A 21,228-nucleotide genomic window follows, 5' to 3' on the forward strand; every position below is an offset into this window, starting at 1 on the left:
AACAAGATTCAAGAGCAAATAGAAATGTCACATTACCAAGAATGTGGTTGGATATATAATAAATATCATCTAATGATCAAAAATTGAAATAATTTGTGATCCAAACCTGACACAATGTTATTGTCTGACATCCATGATAAGTATAAGGATCCAAAGTATGACTTGATAGAAGGATCCGAAACATTATTGTCTGACATTCATTAACATCGATAAAAATTGACACCCATGTAATGAGGCAAACCAAGGTTTTGACCATCCCAAAATTGACACCCCCAAGCCAACCAAGGTCTTCCCAAAATTGACCAAGATTTTTAACCATCCCAAAACTGACCCCCAAGCCAACCAAGGTCTACCCCCTTTAGAGGCATTTAGTTCTCCTTTTGAGGTTCATCTGCAGCCATACGGTTCTCGGGCAGCGTCTGCAAGGCGACTCTTGGCTTCCCTACCTGCAGCACATCAATGAGCAATCACAAAATCAGAAACAGACCAATAGCGGAGTCTAACTGCAGTTAGGAGGGAATTTAAAGAACAAGAAAGGAACTAAAAGACTGTTCTCACCTTCTTTTCATTTTCAATTTGCAAATTTTCTTTGAGCATTTTCTGCAGCTTCCTCAGACTAGTACCCTCATATAGCTTTGGCATGCTACAAATGTCATCAGTAGGATTCTTATTTTTCTTGACCTCATCTTGCGCCACCGCGTTTCCTTCGTTTTCATCCAAAGCATCAGTAATCATCTGAATTATTGGATGGCTCTTGCTCGAAGATTTGCTTGGCGTCGGCAAAGTTGGCCGAGGAAACTGACCTGAAGGTTGGTCAGCAGAAAAGGATGGCAATGGACTTTTGGTGGTGACTTTACTGCCGCCAGAGATCAAATGCTGAGCAGGACTGGTTTCTTTCAAAGAAGCTGGAAGGTGTTCACTTGTAATTGTGGTGAATTCTTCAGCCGAGACAACACAAACATCTACCAGAGCTCCAGAACAGGTAAAGTTTTTCATGCTTGCATCATCCGCATCACATATAAACTGAGACTGTGTTTTAATGTCCATCTCTGCTTCAGCAACAACAATATCAACCAAGGAAGCCTCTAAATTCGTTTCTTCCGATTCAGCATTGTCATCACTGCCAATCTCAGTATCCGTAGATTCTATGTCCGAAGCTTCACTTTCCACGGATTCCTCCTCAGAGCTGTCATCACCAGTCTCTTCTTCCATCTCTTCTTCGGTGACAGATTCTGATTCAAAATCGCACTTTCTCTGGTAACTACTCTCTGCAATGGCAACTTCTGCTTCAACAACATTGTCATCACTGCCAATCTCAGTATCCGTAGATTCTATGTCCCAAGCTTCACTTTCCACGGATTCCTCCTCAGAGCTGTCATCACCAGTCTCTTCTTCCGTCTCTTCTTCGGTGACAGATTCTGATTCAAAATCGCACTTTCTCTGGTAACTACTTTCTGCAATGGCAACTTCTGCTTCAACAACATTGACGTCAACCAAAGAAGCCTCTTTCTCTTCTGTTTCAACCTTCTCGTCACTGATGTGCTCCAGATGTTCAGACGAGTTTTGATCTGAAGCCTCTGCATCTTCAAATTCACAGCTGTCATCATCATGCTCTTCTTCTGTGATGGATTCTGATTCAAAATCAAATTTTCCCTGATAATCATCCTCCGTCAGACGCATGTCAGGGCCAATGCTAGTAAGTATATGACTTTGACCATCAGGGGACTTAATCGTCCAACTTTTGGTTTCGGGCACCGCAGATGCTTCACTTGATAAAGTCTCAGATTTATCAGCTTGAACACAAGAGGAACTCGTATTGAAAGGAATTGGTTCCACAGATTCTTTCACATTCGAGAATTCATTCTCTTCTAGTCTAAGTGAAGACTTAGGGGCAATGTCTTGAGCAATGATGTTAACAGACACATCATCCAAAACTTCAGCAGCTAAAGGATCTTCACTTCCCAAATCCTGCTCAGCCTTAGAGTCTTCACTATGTGAATTCTGAGTCTCATAAGGGAAATTGGCGAGTTGGACACTGTTTATTTCTGCAAAATACTCGATGTCAATAGACAAGAATAATGAGAAAACCACAAATCCACATGACTAAAAGCATATTAAAATCTTGATTAATAAATATAAAGTATGATCTCACCTTTGTCACCAAAAGTTTCCTCAATAACATCCATATTCTCAACCGACTTTTCAACCAAATCCATTAACTCTGATTTCGACTTTGACTCCTCAAGTTCAGAGACATGATCTTCTCTCTTCTCTTGAACATTATTATTATTCAGATCGATTTGGATCTCGGGCGATCCTTCTGATTTCAATACAGAGGAAACTTCCAAATCTACTGTCTTTTCTTTTCCGGAACATACTTCTGATGATGATCCATTAGTACCTGGTTCATATCAACAAATGTGCAAGAGAATGTCATGTAATAAACTGTGGGTTTTCAGGCAAGCATGAAATCAATACATCTATGCTAGTTTATCCCAACTCTGATTACTTCTCCCAAAAAACAAACAAGACTAAGCATTTTTCCAAAAAAAAAGATCAAGCATAAAATTACCAGACATAGTGACACTTGAATCAATGTCATCAATCTTCATAGGTTGGATCTTTTTATCCTTTACGAGACTTAATTTCTCCATGGTCTTCTCCAACAACCTGACTGAGCGCCTAGTGCTACATGCTCTCTGCACCGAGCTCTCATCCTTCTGGGACTCTGTCTTTTGCCGGGCAGAAGCAGGCCTCCCCCTTCTACTGCTCCTTGCTGCAGGAGTTTTGGGAACAACCTCAGTCCTTTCTTGGTCCATTTCTTCAACAACTCCTCGCCTTGTTCCACGACATGTGCGAGTGAGGATTTGCGAGCTTTCAGGTTCGTCGCTGATCGGTTTCCTTCTAGTTGAGGTTCTGCAAGATGTTCGAGGAGCATCCGGCGATCCGATCAAAGCTCCCTCAGGAAATTGCTGGGATTCAGATTTGGACTCATTCAAGAATTCATCGAGCCCTTCAACCTAGAAAAATAATTTGCAAGAATACCATAAATCAGAAATATGCAACCAACAAATCTAATAAAAACGATTCAGTTCATTTCCGTTGAATGAAGCAAAAATTAAAAACAAAAATAATAATAAAGATCGAACAGAATATGAGCATCCAAACATATTAACATAATACTCTCATCCCTACTAGAAATTTTCATCGTTTCAAAACAAGATCGAACAGTATACGGGCGTCCAAACAGAAGTAAAATTATTCAGTCATTTCTGTAAAACAAAAACTCTCGAGTTTCCACATAACCAAAACAGAATCCTCTGTTTGACAAATCGATCGTCAATTCCTCTAAATTTCGCGAAATTCAATATGAGAACTAGAAATCCAATTTTAGAAATCTCAGAACGGCACCCGATTTAATGGAACTAAAATCAAGTTCAAATTTTTTTTCCAATCAGCAATCGAACGAAAATCCAAATCTTTTCCAGTCAGATAATCGTAAAAAAATCCAGTTCAAATTTCTTTTCCGATCAGACAATCGAACAAAAATCCAGTTCAAAATTCTTTTCCAATCAGACAACCGAAACAAGAAAATCGACGATCGAAATAAATAAACAAACAAACAAAGATTGACAGGAAGCTTACATGCTGAAGAGAAGCGAGAGAATCGGCCATGGCGACGTTGGTGAGATTAGCGGGGATCTTGTTCTTCTTGCAGAGAATCTGAAGCTCCTTCCTGGCGAGGCTGTGGAAATCCATCGTCTTCCTGAAGAGAAAAAGAGAGAGAGATTTTGATTCAAAACAAGATGTTTTGATAGAAAGGTTCTTCTTGTCTGAAAGTATTTCGTGAATTGAGGGGAAAATGGTTTGGTTTTTGAGGGGTTTATATATTGTCTGAATCTTGAGGTGGGGATGCCGAAGCCCTAGCAATATGACCGTTGGAGCGTGGATTTGAAATTTGAATTTCTTTTTCCTTCGTTTAATAAAAATGGAAATGAAATCAATTTGAAGTTTCTGGGCCTTCTTGTGTTGGGCTTTTTACCCTTGGATGTTGGGCTCAACGCTTTGCGACTCATTTAAGGCTCCCCTGGTAAAACGGAGATTTTTTTTGTAGTTTGTTAGACGCTTCAATCCCTGAATTTTTGTTAATTTGCAAGTTAAGATTTGGGGAAGAGTAATTATATTTGTACCCTAAAAAATATCCCACTAATTCATAATTTATATTTATTATGATTTTATCTTTTATTAAAATGACATTAAAACCTATTAATATACTCCACTCATTTAACTATAAATGAAAATAGTTTTTTTTTCAAAGAAATAAAAGAGTACACCCCCATATTAACTACAATTAAAAAAGTAAATTTTCAAAAGAAAAAAAAAAAAACATACCTCCACATTTCTCCCTAAAGCTAATTTTATATTCATCTCCATCAAATTCTTTGAAAATTTCAATGGAGGTTCTAACTGGAAAAAAAAAAGCATGTCTCTTAAAAAGTTAACAAATGCTAAAGTATGTAAATATACATATGTAAATATGTGACAGTACTTGAGCATGCATCAATATCATTGTGTATACGTTTTTTTAATAGCATCTTTTTTTTGACACAAAAGTGGGAGGAATGCCACCGCTTTTGAGTGAGGTTTAAAATGACTCGAATCCTCAACTTATAGTTGTTTTTGTGTTACAGAGACTTTATTTAAAAGAAGAAGAAGACAATTAATGAATAAAGGTAAATGGACTTCCAATATTTTTAAAAAGAAAATATGACATTAATAGTTCGAAAGATTGTATTATTTTATAAATCAAATTAAGATTAAAATTAAGTGGAGTATGAGAGGGTTAAATTAGTTATTATGAAAATTACATCTATAAAAGAATATATTTTTTTAAAATTTTTATTAGAAAAATATTAATTAGTGGAGACATCTATAAATTTTTGAGGTACAAATATAACTACTCATTGAGTAATGACATTGTTACTCTCCCAACTAGTGTATGTTTGATAGCAGAGAGGGATAGATGAAGGGAGGGAGAGGGGTGGAGAGAGCGGGATGAAGTGAGAGTCAAAATCCATTATTTAATTGGAGGGAGAAGAGAGCTAGAGGGGGCTCTCTCCTTCCAGGCCTACCATTTTACATAATTCCACTCATTGAAGAGAAAAAAAAAAATCCTTTAAAAATGTATGGGTCAGGATTTTTATCAATTATTATTGATTAACCTTTTTAGTTAAATAACTATACTAGAAAAAAAAATATTAATCAATAATGAGTGATAAAAATTTAGACTCATGCACTCTTAAGAGTAAGTTTAATAATTTTCTCCTTATTATAGGAGGATTCATGCAATCCACCCATTAAATTTTAAAAAAGAGCATTTTATTCTTCAAAAGTGTAATATGAAATGGTAAAAAGAACAATATAGTAATTAAACAAGTTTTCATTCATCTATTTTTTTAATTACCTCTCTCTTACTAAACAAGATAAACGATTACAATAATTCTCTTCATCCTTCATACTTCTTATCCCTTCAACTTTCTTTGTCTTTCATTCTCTTCATCATTCTAATTAAACGGAGCTTAAATGGATTCTCACCTCGTATAACTAAAAAAAAAAAAAACTGTGTTTTTTTTTAAATGTAAAAAAAAAAAAAAAAAATCATGTTAAGGCAATAAGAAGAGCACATTGGTGCCGCAAAATTTGATAGGACGCTAAGCTTGATGATTTAAGATTGAAGTGGATTTGGATAAGAACGGATTATCATTCTATTTTGTTCTATTCTCTGTTTGGGATAATATTTTGGTAGTGTATTTTTTTAATACAACTCTCATCCAAAAAAATCATATCATAATTAAACATAGTCTATTGTAGGTGCAGTCATAATTTAGTAATTACACACCTAACTCCATTATAAATTGTAGAGTTTTTAATTCTCAATATTTTTTTTAAAAAAATGAGTTAATCTCATCAGTATTTCTGAATTTTAGAATTATTTTTAGTTTTTCTCTTAAATTTTCAATACAAATTCAGATAAGATTAACGATGTGTTTAGTATGATGAATTATTAGAAGGAAAGAAAAGGATGGAGAGAAAAAAGAAAGAAAAACTGTTTAATAGAGTAGAAATGAATGTAAAAAAAGATATATGAGAGATTTTTAGACTATGGGCAAATCCATTATTTAATTGGAGGGAGAAGAGAGCTAGAGGGGGCTCTCTCCCTCCAGGCCTACCATTTTACATAATTCCACTCATTGAAGAGAAAAAAAAAATCCTTTAAAAATGTATGGGTCAGGATTTTTATCAATTATTATTGATTAACCTTTTTAGTTAAATAACTATACTAGAAAAAAAAATATTAATCAATAATGAGTGATAAAAATTTAGACTCATGCACTCTTAAGAGTAAGTTTAATAATTTTCTCCTCATTATAGGAGGATTCATGCAATCCACCCATTAAATTTTAAAAAAGAGCATTTTATTCTTCAAAAGTGTAATATGAAATGGTAAAAAGAACAATATAGTAATTAAACAAGTTTTCATTCATCTATTTTTTTAATTACCTCTCTCTTACTAAACAAGATAAACGATTACAATAATTCTCTTCATCCTTCATACTTCCTATCCCTTCAACTTTCTTTGTCTTTCATTCTCTTCATCATTCTAATTAAATGGAGCTTAAATGGATTCTCACCTCGTATAACTAAAAAAAAAAAACTGTGTTTTTTTTTGAAATGTAAAAAAAAAAAAATCATGTTAAGGCAATAAGAAGAGCACATTGGTGCCGCAAAATTTGATAGGACGCTAAGCTTGATGATTTAAGATTGAAGTGGATTTGGATAAGAACGGATTATCATTCTATTTTGTTCTATTCTCTGTTTGGGATAATATTTTGGTAGTGTATTTTTTTAATACAACTCTCATCCAAAAAAATCATATCATAATTAAACATAGTCTATTGTAGGTGCAGTCATAATTTAGTAATTACACACCTAACTCCATTATAAATTGTAGAGTTTTTAATTCTCAATATTTTTTTAAAAAAAATGAGTTAATCTCATCGGTATTTCTGAATTTTAGAATTATTTTTAGTTTTTCTCTTAAATTTTCAATACAAATTCAGATAAGATTAACGATGTGTTTGGTATGATGAATTATTAGAAGGAAAGAAAAGGATGGAGAGAAAAAAGAAAGAAAAACTGTTTAATAAAGTAGAAATGAATGTAAAAAAAGATATATGAGAGATTTTTAGACTATGGGGTCCACATCTTTTTTATCTTTCCAAATACAGTTGGATTTTAGAAGGGTAAATATATTGTTCATGTTGCTTTATCATGAAGTACAATTTTATTTTTTTATATTTTTTTATAAATATTATTTGTGAGTATAAAATAATTTATGAGTAAGATTTTTTTTTTAATTTAACTTTTAATATCAAATAAGTAAAAATAGATTCATTTTTTTGTACTAAATAATATAAAAAAAATCAATTTTCTTTTCATTATTCTTATTTTTCATCACTCCCATATTTTTATTCCATCCTATTAAACATACCATAACTGAAACTAAGTTAAAATTTAAAGTACAAAATAAAAGTTTTTTCTAATACGTAAAATGAGAATGTTTAAAGTTCATGAGAGAATGACTCCAAAATTACCCTGAGAAAATGACCCTAAAATCCAAACAACAGGGAATAATCCAGAAAAGTTTAACCAGCAAAAAAAGAAAAAAAAAATCCAGAAAAAGAAACTGCCTCGGTAAATCCACACTCTTATCTCTAACGTTCGAATAAAAAAATAAAAATAAAAAAAAATAAAACTCAGGAGATATGATCATTGATTTTCCCATACACAAGAGTTGTCTCCTTTCGATCATTTGAGTTCAACAGATCTCTCTTTCTCACCCTCTTTTCTTCCTACTTGAGAAAAAACAAAAAAACGTTAGAAACGCCATAGATGGGTGACGAAAACTCGTTAGAGGAATTGTCGTACCAGTCAGGGTACGGAAACAGCTTCTCGTCGGAGGCCCTCGCCGGAGCTCTCCCTCACGGCCAGAACAGCCCCCTCCTCTGCCCTTACTCCCTCTACGCCGAGCAAATCTCCGGCACCTCCTTCACTTCCCCTCGCAAGCTCAATCTCCGCAGGTAAAACCAAAAAAAAAAAAAAAAGTTTCAAACAATCAAATCCATTTTCCATACGACACCTCTGATGTTGTTTTTGTTTGGCAGTTGGCTTTACCGGATCAAACCCTCGGTGACCCACGAACCGTTCAAGCCCCGGGTCCCCAGCCATGGCAAGCTTTTGAGCGAATTCGACCGATCGAACAGCTCCGCCACGCCGACCCAGTTGCGGTGGAAGCCCGTCGAGATTCCCGACTCGCCCACCGATTTCGTTGACGGCTTGTTCACAGTTTGTGGGGCTGGCAGCTCGTTTCTCCGCCATGGTTTTGCTGTTCACATGTAATTGGTATTTCTTGTTGTTTTGTTTATTGATTTCTTTTGGTGGTGATAGAAATTGGACTTTCCTCTTAAAAGTTCAACCGGTTAAGTGGGGCGTCAGTGTTTATTGTTGTATTTAAACGATATGAGATTCGGGTTTATTTTATCCAACTGTAAATTACACCCATGTCTTGAGATTATAGTTGAATTAGCCTTAGATGTTTCATATTTGCTCAAAATCTCGAAAGGGGTTACGAATGAAGTTCCTAAGTTGACTTCTTGACTGCTAATTGGGACCCCATTCCGTTTGCATTGGCTTTGATCATAGTTTTAATCAGTAGAATAAGATAAGTAAAAAAGTTATTACATATGAAAAGTGTATTATGGTTGAGATTTTTTTATTGCTTGCTGACTGGTGAAGCCTTATTAAACTAATCTTCGATATACTGTTTTTAAGGGTCTAAACAGATTGTTCCAAAAGTTGAGAAAATAAGGGATAGTACGTGGTTAAAAAAGTAAATTGTAGTTTGTGCTAGATTGGTAGAATTCACTATTTTAAGACTGCTTGTTCATATATTCTTCCTCTTAACATTCTTACTGATTTGATTTTCAAGCTTGAAAGATTTTTCCTTTTCTTATTTTTCCCCACTATTAAAGGGGTTTCTAGAGAATACTAGACTTGTTGAAATAAGGAAAAAAAAATCGGTGAACTATGAAGGCTTTTATGTAGTCATTGGTGAACAGTGTTATATTTTATTTGTAGGTATACTGCCAACAAATCGATGGATAATTGTGCATTTTGCAACGCTGATGGTGACTTTTTGATAGTTCCCCAGAAAGGAAGTAAGTGGCTTTTGTGATCATCAATTACGATTGGGGATAACTGTAGAACAAAGAATTTTCGCTGGTGATCAGTTTCTTCTTTGTAAATCTTATTGGTTCTTTGTTGCATGAGTCTGCCCATTGGCTTGTATGAGGTCAAGTTTTCATGCGTCTTCATGGACGGACGGGGTCTGTATTTGTTTTCTTTATCAATAAAGAAAAAAATTATCTCAATCTTAATTGCAAGACTCCCAACGGACTTTTAAGAGCAAGTGGGATATAGGAGGATTGTGGTTCATACCATCTCTTGGAGGGTCTTGTTGCATTTTAGTGGAAATAAAGTTTGGAGAAAATTAGAAGGCATGATCTTGTCCGGTCCTGCATGTCTACTTTCTTTTTTATTTTTATTTATTTTTTATTTTTTTAAAAGCTTTCTCCACACTATATCAGGTTATAGTGATATTTCTTATTTATGTTGCGGATTGTGTAATTGATCTAGTATTCTATCAGATACTTTATTCTGGTTTTTTAGGGCTGTGGATCACTACTGAATGTGGAAAACTGCAAGTTTCTCCTGGTGAAGTTGCCATTTTACCTCAAGGATTTCGTTTCGCTGTTGATCTGCCTGATGGTCCATCTCGTGGTTATGTAGCTGAGATCTTTGGTGCCCATTTTCAACTTCCTGATCTTGGCCCAATAGGTACCCAATTCCCTGATTAGCTCTGACTAGTGAATGAATAGTATAAAGTGTATTATTCTCAGTTCCTACAATATGGACTACTCTGACCTTTTTATAACTTTTAAGAAATAATGTTTCATTTGAATACTATAGGAGCTAATGGTCTTGCTGCTCCAAGAGATTTCCTTGCTCCTACAGCATGGTTTGAAGACGGTCGCCGTCCGGGCTACACTATTGTACAAAAGTTTGGTGGTGAACTTTTCACTGCAAAACAAGACTTTTCTCCCTTCAATGTAGTTGCTTGGCATGGTAATCATGTTCCTTATAAGGTGGGTGTTATCTTATTCATTGTTTCGTATGCATTTGTAGTTGTTCGACTTGACCTTTTTAAATCGCTTTTTGAAGCAATATAACTGTGCTTACCTCCTCGCAAGATTTCAATGATCGATCTTAGCCTTGTTTGCTTGCATTTGCAGTATGATCTCAGTAAATTCTGCCCTTACAATACAGTTTTAGTTGATCATAGTGACCCATCTATTAACACAGGTATACGTAATTCTTAACATGTTTTGTAGTTTAATTCTAAAATTAACTTAATTATAATGACTGATTTTTGCAATTATCATACAGTATTGACAGCACCTACTGACAAGCCTGGTGTTGCGTTGCTTGATTTTGTCGTTTTCCCACCACGATGGCTGGTTGCTGAGCATACATTTCGACCTCCGTATTATCATCGCAATTGCATGAGTGAATTTATGGGCCTCATTTACGGTGGATACGAGGTTCATTTCTGAAACTTTAGACAACTATTTTATTCAACTTTTATTTAGTGCCATAAGGGGATCAAGAAAAGCATTTATCTTTAGTTGCTTCTTTAATATTAAAACAAAGGGTAATTAAAGTGATTCTGTTCTATGTTTCCAACAAATTTAGAAAAATAGAATGAAAGTGATGCCATTTTTGAACTATAAGGTTGCATTTGGCGCACATAATTAGATAGGGTTGTTGTTTAGGATCGGATTGGATTGGATTGGATGCAACTACGTGCTTAGTGTAGTATTCAAATATTCATCTCTTCAAAATACGAAGTTATATACATATATATGTGTATATATATATATAAAAATTTATATGTTTATATATATATATATGTATATATACATGTGTGCGCGCGGGGCGTGGGATTAATAGTAAATACTTCTCTACGTTGTGCACCGCTGGTCAGGAAATATCCACTCATCTATTCTGGTAAAGATTTTGTTGGTAAAATAATTGGGTTGTAGGTCCCATGTGCACGTTGAGATTTCAAAAGCAAGCAAAAGAAAAGCTAGTGCAATTAGTTGGGCATGATCTGCTACATAAGATGACTAGAAAGCTTCAAGTGCTTTTCTTGAATCTTTATCGCAAAATGAATAAGCTCCTCGTCTATTTTCCAGGCAAAAGCTGATGGGTTTCTTCCTGGCGGTTCAAGCCTTCATAGCTGTATGACGCCTCATGGTCCGGATACAAAGACTTACGAGGTAACGACGAACCCAATTATTTCCCGAGGGCCGCTGTGGTCGATCTGTACGTGGGTTTTGTGTGTTCTGTCAAGGCCCTCACGGAATTATACCAAGTCAACTGTCTTTTCCAAGTGTGAATCTTGAATAACCACGTCTAACATTGTCAATTATTTTATTTTATTTTATTTATTGAAAGGCTACCATTGCGCGCGGAAACGAGCCTGGACCGTTCAGAATCAAGGATACCATGGCGTTTATGTTCGAATCGTGTTTAATGCCGCGAGTCTGCGCGTGGGCTCTTGAATCTCCCTTCATGGATCATGATTATTACCAGTGCTGGATTGGGTTGAGATCACATTTTACTTGGGAATCCAGAAATGCAACGAGCAAAGATGACAATGAGGTTGACGGTAAGACTGCAAAATGAGACTCGTGGTTTATGTAGGACTTTAATACCATGGGGGTTTCATGTGTATCTATCCTCCTCTTATGTATATAAGTACAATAACATGTGTTGTACAAACAGTGAATAAATTTCAGGGGGGAAGAAAATGCATATAGGGAATTAAACAAAATTCCTTAAATGACCCCGTGCAAATTTGTAAGGAGAGGCGAAAATGTACTCGGTTTTTTTTTTTTTTTTTGGTAGGGGGAGATTGCGTTTATTTATTTTAAAAAATACAGATATCACGATAAAATTCTCTAAATGGCACAATAGAGGGAGTGACGTACGTCTGAGGCTCGAAAACGGAAGAGCACTTCGGTACATTAAAGTCGAGCACTCATAAAACTTTTTGACGAAATTGATCTGATTAATGAAAGCTTCCGATTGATGGAGGGGTAAATTTCTGTAGTGCTAAAAATACACTAAAGACTGTCAAAACACTATTCTAACGAACACCATAACAATACTACACCACAACTAAACTAAATAAGCGAAGTGAAAACCCACGTTATTGCAATAAACAAGACACCACAAACCAAAAAACAAAACTAAAAAAAAGGCTCCAAACACTGCCGTCAACTGACTCTGGTGAGTAGGGCTGGCAATATGAGTCACGATACGACAACACGATTTGAAAACGACACGAATTTCACGGGTTAGGGTTGCGAAAAAAGAGGTTCGGATCAGAATTGGGTCGACCTGAAATTGACACGAAAAACACTTGCCAATTTTGGGTTGGACCTGTCTAACCCGAACACGACACGAAACTCGTAAAAAATTAAAAATTACATGTATTTTTCATTATATATTTTTTATTTTATTATGAACTTGTGATATCATGATAGTTATACTCAAAATCTTATACTATTATTTGCTTAATTTCAATGGATGTTATTATATTTTAGTGTGTTATGAATTTTAAGTTATTTCTAATATGTAAACAACTAAATAAAAGTACAATTTTCGTGTCATGCCGTGTTAACCTATAAAATAGTTGTGTCGTGTTCGTGTTGCGGTTTTTAAAAAATTTCGTGTCACGGGTCGTATTTAAGTTGACTGTAAATTAAAAAAAATGATTAAAACACGACACAAACACGATATGTGATACGAATTGTCACTATTACTGGTGAAGGGGTAGTTGGCAAAAGCACCACCGACAAAGGCGGAAGATTACCAAGAGCATTTCAATGCAGTGCCAGATTTTAGTATTTGAATAAGAAAAGTACTCGTACAATGTTGTTCTTATTGTTATATTTGATATATGCTATATTTAGTAGTATTTTGGCACCGAGTACAACGCAAGTCAAATTTTAGCATTTGATTTATATTAATTAGTTTACTGGGTTTTTAGTTAATAATTACAATATTGGTTTTCTCAAGTTATTTTAAAACTGAAAATTTACCAACTCTCAAAGCTCGGTAGTTATGTCAAAAAGTAGATATTGCATTAGAAATAGCGAAGAACAAATTAAAATAACATATTAAATATGCTATTTTTATTTTTTTGATGCCAAATATAGCATTGATATTAGCATTTGTGCCGCAGATGATCTAATAGAATGTCAAATATTTGTGTCCATGTCAAATTTTAACATTTGAGTAGCAAAATCTCCCTCCAATGTGATATTATTTTTTATGCTAAATTTTGTTTGTGCTATATTTGGTACTAAGTATAACATAGACTAAATTTTAACATTTGATTGTTATTAGTAGATTTATTTATTTTTCCTTTGAGTAATTGTAATATTGACATTTTCCAAATATTTTAAGAATAAAACTTTACTATTTTCAAAATTTAATAATTATGAAAAAAATAAATATAGCATTTGAAATGACGCATATCTAAAAGTCTAGAAAAGTCAACAAACATAATATTTTAGCCCAAAAGAACCTTGTAGAACTATTTACCCTGAAAATTTTTGGAAAAAAATACACTAAATACTTCTACATATGGTTATTTAGAAAAGCTGAATAAGTCAATTTAGAGGATCTCTGTCGACTAATTTAAGAGTAAGTAATGATGGAAAATATTAAATCTTGACCAATTTCTAGCCATGAAAGGAAGTAGACGTGCATATACAAGTATACATATTGTCTAGCTCTAGAATTGAGAAAAAAGGGAAATAATATAAAATAAACAATCACCTTTTTTTTTAATTGTGTATCAAATTGATGAAGCTGTAGAAAGTGTTTGCCACCCAATTCTGTATCTCCATTACCATTATAAATTATAGATTTAATCTCACAAATGATCACTGAGGTTTACTTTTAATTTTAATTTAGTCTCTAAATTTTAATACGTCTCACAATTGGTAATTGAAGTTTTACTTTGTTTTAGTTTCAGTCTTTTTATTAGCATGGTGTTAAATATACAACGGAATCTGTAAAAATTAGACACTAAAATTGGAAACATATAAAATTTAGGGACAAAAACAATTCAAAAAAGTAAAAGTTAGTTTTCATAGATAGTCTCAAAATCTTAGATGCTTCCAATTTTGGTTCTTAATTTATACAGATTCTATCATATTTTAACACTTAGTTAACGAACGGATTAAAACTAAAACAAAATAAAATCTCAAGGACCAACTGTATGATGTTTTAAAAGTAAGGAATTAAAGTAAATCGTATGGACCATTTATGTAATTAACCCTAAATTATAACGTGTATTTTTTTTTTTTTGGCTGGAAAATGATTCATAAATTATAACGTGTATTTGTTTACAGGACATCTTTATATGATGTCTACAGGTTCTTAATTGGAGCCTTCACTTTCTTGTTAATAATAATAATAATTTATTATTATTATTATTATTATTATTATTATTATTATTGTTATTAATGTTATTATTATTATTATTATTATTTATGTTCTATAACTGAAATAAAGAATAAGAATGAAGGAACCACAAAAGTATAGTGGGGGCTTGTAATCATTGATTCAATTGTTGGGTGATCTGGATTATCCTTTTAAAGATATTAAAATGTGAAAGCTTATTTCTTGCCAATTTAGTACTCTAAATCACGTTCTTAAATTCTCTCACCGCTAACACTTTCGGTGAGTTTGGGGCGATGTGCTCCTCATTGAGAGGTAGAGTCGCGGAGGGCGGTTTTAGTAACACGCAAAGGAATATGCTAACGTTGGTCGCCCGAGTTTCTTTATTAAGCGAGAAAAAGACAGAAGGAAAACATGTAGGGACTTCTTCGCTCCTCCCACGTGCAATAATGCTTAATAAGTCCTTCACTTTCCACTTTCCTGTACTGTTCTTCAATGGGCTCCGGGATCCAAAAACTAAAAATGGAAATGTAAGAGAAACACAGACACACATGTACGATAGTTATTTAACTTTGCTAGTTTATTCCCTTAGATGTAAAATGCTTCTTATTTATTTTATTTATTAGGTAATTCTTTTAGCTGTAACCGCGTAAGGGAATGCACATGCATATCTTTATTAATTGAGCGTTTAGTTGGTAGATTCGTACCATGATTTGAATCATAATTTGTGATTTGTTACAGTGTTTTCTCTCACAAAAATATACATAAACCGAGAATAATTCTAAATCATAATTCTAAATCCTTAATTTAAATCATGGTTCGTGATTAGCTTTCATAATTGTTTGAAGGGAATAACATGTTATCCAATATTTTACAATCACTGAGTAACACAAATATAGTGAGCTGTTTGTTTAAGCTATTTGGACCTTTGGGTCCAATTCTAATTCTTCCTAACAATTCTACGTTTGGATTAGCAAAAATAAGAGGTCATTCAAACCACTATGATCATTCTCAAATCATGATTCTGAATCTTGGTTCAGAATCAATGTTTATTTACAGCGATTCTGAACCATGATTCTGAGAAAAGTTTATATATCTAAAGCAAAATTATTAGCTTCTCAAAAATGATCAGATGGTTAGTTTCAAATTCATGATGTTGGACAAACTTTAGGGGGAACTCAACCTTAATTAACATGCAGTTTAACTTTTTAACTAATAATTATTAGTGTTTCCCAAGTATTTTTTCCATTATATATATATATATATATATATAATAGATGATGAGAAGATACCAAGAAAATGGTTGGAAGAGATAGAGAAGAAAGGGCAAAAAAGGGACAAACACCCTCCCATGTGAGGCGGATTTGGGGACAAAGCAAACAAAAGGTGGGCTCTTACTAACACTTCACATGGGGGGATAAGGACATGATTCTCGCAACCTTCCTCCCTTTCACAGCTCATCCTCCTTAATCCTACATCTTCCAACTCTTACCACCACTAACCCATATTTGTAATCATCCTTTGTCTAGCTATTCCATAATTATATATCTATATGGACGAGTTTTCAATAGTTACATCTACATCAATAATTACAACCGTTTTATTAACATCTTACAGATAAAACAACAATGCCTAATGATGAATAAATGTTATAGCGACCTCTAAAGCACACTCATATATACCAAAAGCAAATTAAATTGACTTGTGATCTTATTAACTCGTAGTTTATAGGCTTAACTTGGTGATAATTATATTCGACATTTCACTTCTAATATTAAGATCGTAATAATAATAATAATTACATTGTTTATGGATTCAAAACTATTTTCGTTTTACGTGTATTTTTTTGAGAGAAAATATTGTAGCGAGCAACGAACTATGATTCGAATCATGGCACAAATCCCCCTTCCAAACATTGAAATCTAAAAGTTCAAATCTCCCACTCCAAATTAAAAAATTATAATAATGAGTACTAATTATTATTGCCCTCTACATTAAGGATGTGCACAAAAGCTTACTTGGTTTTCCTCCTTTTTAGCCGAGGGCTCCGACAAGAACCTAGCTAATATATATGGTTTAGTATATTTTTCCATTTTTAAGGAAATGTAATTACGGATGCAAACCTAGCTAATATATATGGTTTAGTATATATTTCCATTTTTAAGGCACTGTAATTAAGGATCCAAACTATATATGGACTTCTTCAGTATTCAATGTAAATATGCGGCTACTATCCAATTAAATCTTGCAACGACAATAAGCTGGTACTTCTATATTGACAAGTAACCAATTTTCTTACTAAAAAAAAACTTTAGTTCGTTTCCAAACCAAAATTAGTACATCATGATGTTTATTATGAATGTGTACATTTTATTGTCCTTTTAAGGAATTGCAAAAACAGAACTTACAAATGAAGGTACGTGTGACAAGTCATACATAACAAGATCAGAGGATATTAATCTTAGACATGTGCTAGATAAGTGTATAATATATATAGGCTTTATTTTATATATACATATATATATATATACATACGAGAATAAAGACATGTTGTATAATTATTATATATAAGATGCATACACACACACACACACATATATATATATATATAGATGGGGATGCCAAGGAAGAGGGGTCACATCGGCACGTGGTGGATGATTCCTCTAGTTATTAAACAAAAAACATAGGCAAGGAGACTTTCCAGTGAAACCGTTGAGTCCCACCCTAATTTCTTCCCCTTCCCAGCTGTTGCTAGCTGTCCCTAATCCTCACCCCCCCATGTGACCCACCACCCTCTATGGTCCTTATTAAAAAAAAAAAAAAAAAAAAAAAGCCCACATACACATTATTATTTCGTCAAATCCAATAGAAAGAGAGCAAAAAAAAAAAAAAAAAAAAAAGTTTGTGTTTTTATGATGATAATTATGAGAATGCATTGGCTCTCATTCTTTTTATATCTAAACCCTCCTTCTTCTTAGTGTTTTTTAGGACTTCAAGATCTCTAAGATTTCGGTTATTCGTTTTGGTTGGTTAGTTTGTTGTTGTTCTTCTTGTTGTTGGTCATCTCAAAAATCTCATTTCTTCCTACCTAGTGGTATACATATATTTGCCTTTTTTTTTTCTTTTTTTTTTTTTCCTTTTTTTTGTGTGTGTCGTATAGGAAAATTAATGGCAGAATTACCTCCTAAAATACCAAACATGACTCAGAATTGGTCTAACGCTTTTCTTCCTCACCAAAGAATGGACACCTTTATTACTACTACCGCCCAACAACAACAACAACAACATCATCATCATCAACATCAACAACCGTGTTGGGTTGACGAGTTTCTAGACTTCGCGTCTGCGAGGCGCGGGGCCCACCGGAGGTCGGTGAGCGATTCGATAGCGTTCCTTGAATCGCCAGTGGTCATCATGGAGGATCAGGATCAGGAGCAGGAAGGCCGCCGCCATCATAACAATAATAATAATAATAATATTATGCATGGATTTGAAAGGCTGGACGACGAGCAACTGATCATGTCGATGTTCTCCGACGACATGTCGTTGTCCGCTGCCGCGGGGGCTGTGGCGGGGGAGGGGGCGCCGCCTGCGGTGTCGTCGTCCAACCCGTCAACGCCGTCCGACCAGAACAGCAACAACGACGGGATCAAGCCAACAATGGCGTTACATCAGCCTCATGATCAGCAGCCCAAGACCGAACCGGGAGAGGTTGAGAGCCCTTGCGAAGGTGATCCACACGCGCCGCCGCCGCCACAGCCCTTGTCAACCGATTCTATCATCGACCCGAAGAGGGTAAAAAGGTAAATTTGAACGAGCAATTTAATTATCACGTAGTTTATTAAGATTCATAATTATTGCGTCATGCTAAAGATTTGCATGGATAACCCACGTTGTAAGAAATGTTTGATTCCGTAGTTGTTAATTGATAATTCACAATTGTTTTGGATATCTGTTACGTAAAATTAGATTGCAAATGAAGTTTACGTAAGTGCTTATTATCAGTAATTTTCGTGTCAAGTCAAAATCTCTTTTGCTTATTTATTTATTTATTTATTTCGTTTTTAATTAGAATCTTGGCTAATCGGCAATCCGCGCAAAGGTCAAGAGTGAGAAAGCTACAATACATCTCAGAGCTTGAACATAGCGTAACAGCATTGCAGGTACACAATTAGCCCGTTTGATTCGTAAGTTTAAACAGGAAATTTGTACGAAAATTCACATTTTTATAAGAGAAAATACCGTAATTGCGGATTGTAATTAAACATACATATATATTGTTCAGTAGTTCTTAATCATAGTTTTATGATTTGTGTGTATAAATCATTAAAGTCAAAGTCTTCCACATGAAGTAAATCCTTGTTTAATTATTAATTAATTAATTTCTCAATTAGTAGGGATAACATAATAAATTACTTAATTTTATTAATTTGGTTTTGGTTGTTGTATGTTGGACGTTAATGTATTGATGATGAAGTCTGAGGTATCGGCATTATCGCCAAGAGTAGCATTTTTGGACCACCAGAGGTTGATTCTTAATGTTGACAATAGCGCACTTAAGCAACGGATTGCTGCTTTGGCTCAAGATAAGATTTTCAAAGACGGTACGTATATATATATATATATATATATATGTATATCAATATTATATACACGTACACATATTCCTGTAAACAATTATTAAATTTTCAATTGAGTATATGACTTAAAACAATTTGCTTGGGAAATAAGAAAACAAGTGGCGGTTATTATATTTAGACTTCAAATTCCATATATAGCATTAAATATAATATATATTAGAAAAGTCAATTCGTGGATCATCGATCTTTTTCCTTCAAGGTTTCAACAAAGTCTCATTTCTATGAAGTACTAGATCCTGTTAATATATTTCATTTGTTTTTTTTTTCTTTATTTTTTTAATTTCCCCCGATATTTGATATGTGTAACTTTGTATTCTGTAATGCTCTGTTTAGTTGTCCACGTTCATTTAAATAAATAAATAAATAAAACAGAGAGAGAGAGAAAGAAAATAGTATTAAGAGAATATATTATTCTTTAAAAAATAAAATTTAATGGCTGATTTCCCTCCAACGGATATACAATACAAATGAAACACAATAAGAAAAAACTGTTGATATATATTCAAACCCAAAAAGCTCTTAACATATATCAGGTCTTATAATTAACTCTATAATTAATATATATGTTTATAGTTATAAATTAATTATATATATAATTTTTAGCTCACCAAGAGGCACTAAAGAAGGAAATAGAGAGACTAAGGCAAGTGTACCACCAACAAAACCTAAAGAAGAAGAATATGCAGCAGCAGCAGCAGGAGGGAATTAACCAAAACTCACACCCACCACCGCCGTCCACTGATCAGCAAAACTCAGATATTGCCTTGGCCACTACTTGTACGGGCAAGGAGCAGATTTCTATACATTCATGACACAACAATATATATATATATATATATATAGAGAGAGAGAGAAAGAGAGAGAGAAACAAAGAGTTGTGGGAATAAGAGAGAGAAAGCTACATGAAGGTGCACATATAATATAATGCATGCTATAACCTGTGATGTGTTTCCCGATTGTAATGTGGTAATGTTTGTTTGTGTAAAATCAGTGAAATGAATGAGGTACATATATATTTATTTTTTTATTTGGGAGGGTGGAAACAAGACACGTGGAGTTTTTTAGATAGGTGGTCAAATTTTTTATTTTTATTTTTCAAAACAATTTTTTTTTGGGTTGGGGTATCTTTTTTTTTTTTTAATTATTGTCTTGTTTTTTTTTTTTTTTTTAATTATTGTCATTGAGATTTTTGGGATTTGTTTAGTTGGAAGGGGTGGGGTAGGGGAGTGGTAACATCTGATCCTGCATTTTGTTCTTCATCATTCTGTCTTTTTTTTTTTTTTTCTCTCTTTAAATTCTTTTCTGGAAAATGTAAAAATGTTGGAAATTAATGCAGAATTCATTTTAATATTATGAAGTACTAATGCATAGCTGTTGTATTTAGCCAAAAGAATACGAATAGGGACGAATATTGATAATTTGGTCCCTCTATATATATATATATATCCCATTTTTGTACAATAACTAATTTTCGTTCATATTTTTTCTGAATTCATCTTAAATTGTCAACAATTATTATTTTTATTATTGGAATTACTATATTTTGTTGGCGCAAACACACAACTTAGGAAATTATAAAAGAGAAATAGTAAAAAATAGACCAATATGAAAAGCTTAAGAAAATATATAGGCCAATTTTTAGTTATAGAAATTAATAGGCCATAACTTGTCAAGTTATGATTCATAACCAGATAAGTTATGGTTCATAGCCAGACAAGTTATGGACAAAAACCGTGAATAACTTGTCAAGTTATGGTTCATAACCAGACAAGTTATGGACGAAAACAGTAATTTGACCTATTTATTAACTTATGTAAACTATTAGCCTATTAATTTTAATTCATCTCAAATATTGGCCTAATTCCCTCTTTCTCCCGGGATAAAAATAGTAGAATTCTATGGCATATTACGATAGTCATTAGCCACCAAA

General features: G+C 33.7%; 3 protein-coding genes across 3 annotated transcripts; 2 read left to right on the forward strand and 1 right to left on the reverse strand.

Moving 5' to 3' along the window:
* Positions 1-25: 25 nt before the first annotated feature.
* LOC21395366 (X-linked retinitis pigmentosa GTPase regulator) lies at positions 26-3,826 on the reverse strand. Its single transcript, XM_010100120.2, has 5 exons — positions 3,646-3,826; positions 2,573-3,020; positions 2,153-2,401; positions 559-2,045; positions 26-446 (listed from the first exon to the last, which is right to left on the reverse strand). The coding sequence occupies exons 1-5, from the start codon at positions 3,757-3,759 to the stop codon at positions 369-371; spliced, it is 2,376 nt and encodes a 791-aa protein (XP_010098422.1). The 5' UTR covers positions 3,760-3,826; the 3' UTR covers positions 26-368.
* Positions 3,827-7,747: 3,921 nt separating this feature from the next.
* LOC21395367 (homogentisate 1,2-dioxygenase) lies at positions 7,748-12,109 on the forward strand. The gene is made up of 9 exons (XM_010100121.2): positions 7,748-8,141; positions 8,226-8,456; positions 9,199-9,278; positions 9,790-9,957; positions 10,090-10,265; positions 10,413-10,482; positions 10,567-10,721; positions 11,376-11,459; positions 11,638-12,109. The coding sequence occupies exons 1-9, from the start codon at positions 7,954-7,956 to the stop codon at positions 11,866-11,868; spliced, it is 1,383 nt and encodes a 460-aa protein (XP_010098423.1). The 5' UTR covers positions 7,748-7,953; the 3' UTR covers positions 11,869-12,109.
* Positions 12,110-17,826: 5,717 nt separating this feature from the next.
* Positions 17,827-20,110, forward strand: LOC21395368 (basic leucine zipper 34). Its single transcript, XM_010100122.1, has 4 exons — positions 17,827-18,461; positions 18,731-18,821; positions 19,136-19,262; positions 19,902-20,110. Exons 1-4 carry the CDS (start codon positions 17,827-17,829, stop codon positions 20,108-20,110), a joined length of 1,062 nt encoding a protein of 353 aa, XP_010098424.1.
* The last annotated feature ends 1,118 nt before the right edge of the window (positions 20,111-21,228 follow it).

This window comes from Morus notabilis, unplaced genomic scaffold (assembly GCF_000414095.1).
Source record: "Morus notabilis unplaced genomic scaffold, ASM41409v2 Scaffold692, whole genome shotgun sequence".
Classification (NCBI taxonomy): Eukaryota; Viridiplantae; Streptophyta; class Magnoliopsida; order Rosales; family Moraceae; genus Morus; species Morus notabilis.

Coding starts and splice junctions, on each gene's coding strand:
- LOC21395366 (XM_010100120.2), bottom strand. CDS start 3,759: ATGGATTTCCACAGCCTCGCCAGGAAGGAGCTTCAGATTCTCTGCAAG. Junction 2,402..2,572: donor TTCAAGTGTCACTATGTCTG/GTAATTTTATGC, acceptor GATATGAACCAG/GTACTAATGGATCATCATCA. Junction 447..558: donor AAATTGAAAATGAAAAGAAG/GTGAGAACAGTC, acceptor GATGTGCTGCAG/GTAGGGAAGCCAAGAGTCGC.
- LOC21395367 (XM_010100121.2), top strand. CDS start 7,954: ATGGGTGACGAAAACTCGTTAGAGGAATTGTCGTACCAGTCAGGGTAC. Junction 8,142..8,225: donor CGCAAGCTCAATCTCCGCAG/GTAAAACCAAAA, acceptor TTTGTTTGGCAG/TTGGCTTTACCGGATCAAAC. Junction 11,460..11,637: donor CGGATACAAAGACTTACGAG/GTAACGACGAAC, acceptor ATTTATTGAAAG/GCTACCATTGCGCGCGGAAA.
- LOC21395368 (XM_010100122.1), top strand. CDS start 17,827: ATGGCAGAATTACCTCCTAAAATACCAAACATGACTCAGAATTGGTCT. Junction 18,462..18,730: donor GACCCGAAGAGGGTAAAAAG/GTAAATTTGAAC, acceptor GTTTTTAATTAG/AATCTTGGCTAATCGGCAAT. Junction 18,822..19,135: donor ATAGCGTAACAGCATTGCAG/GTACACAATTAG, acceptor TTGATGATGAAG/TCTGAGGTATCGGCATTATC.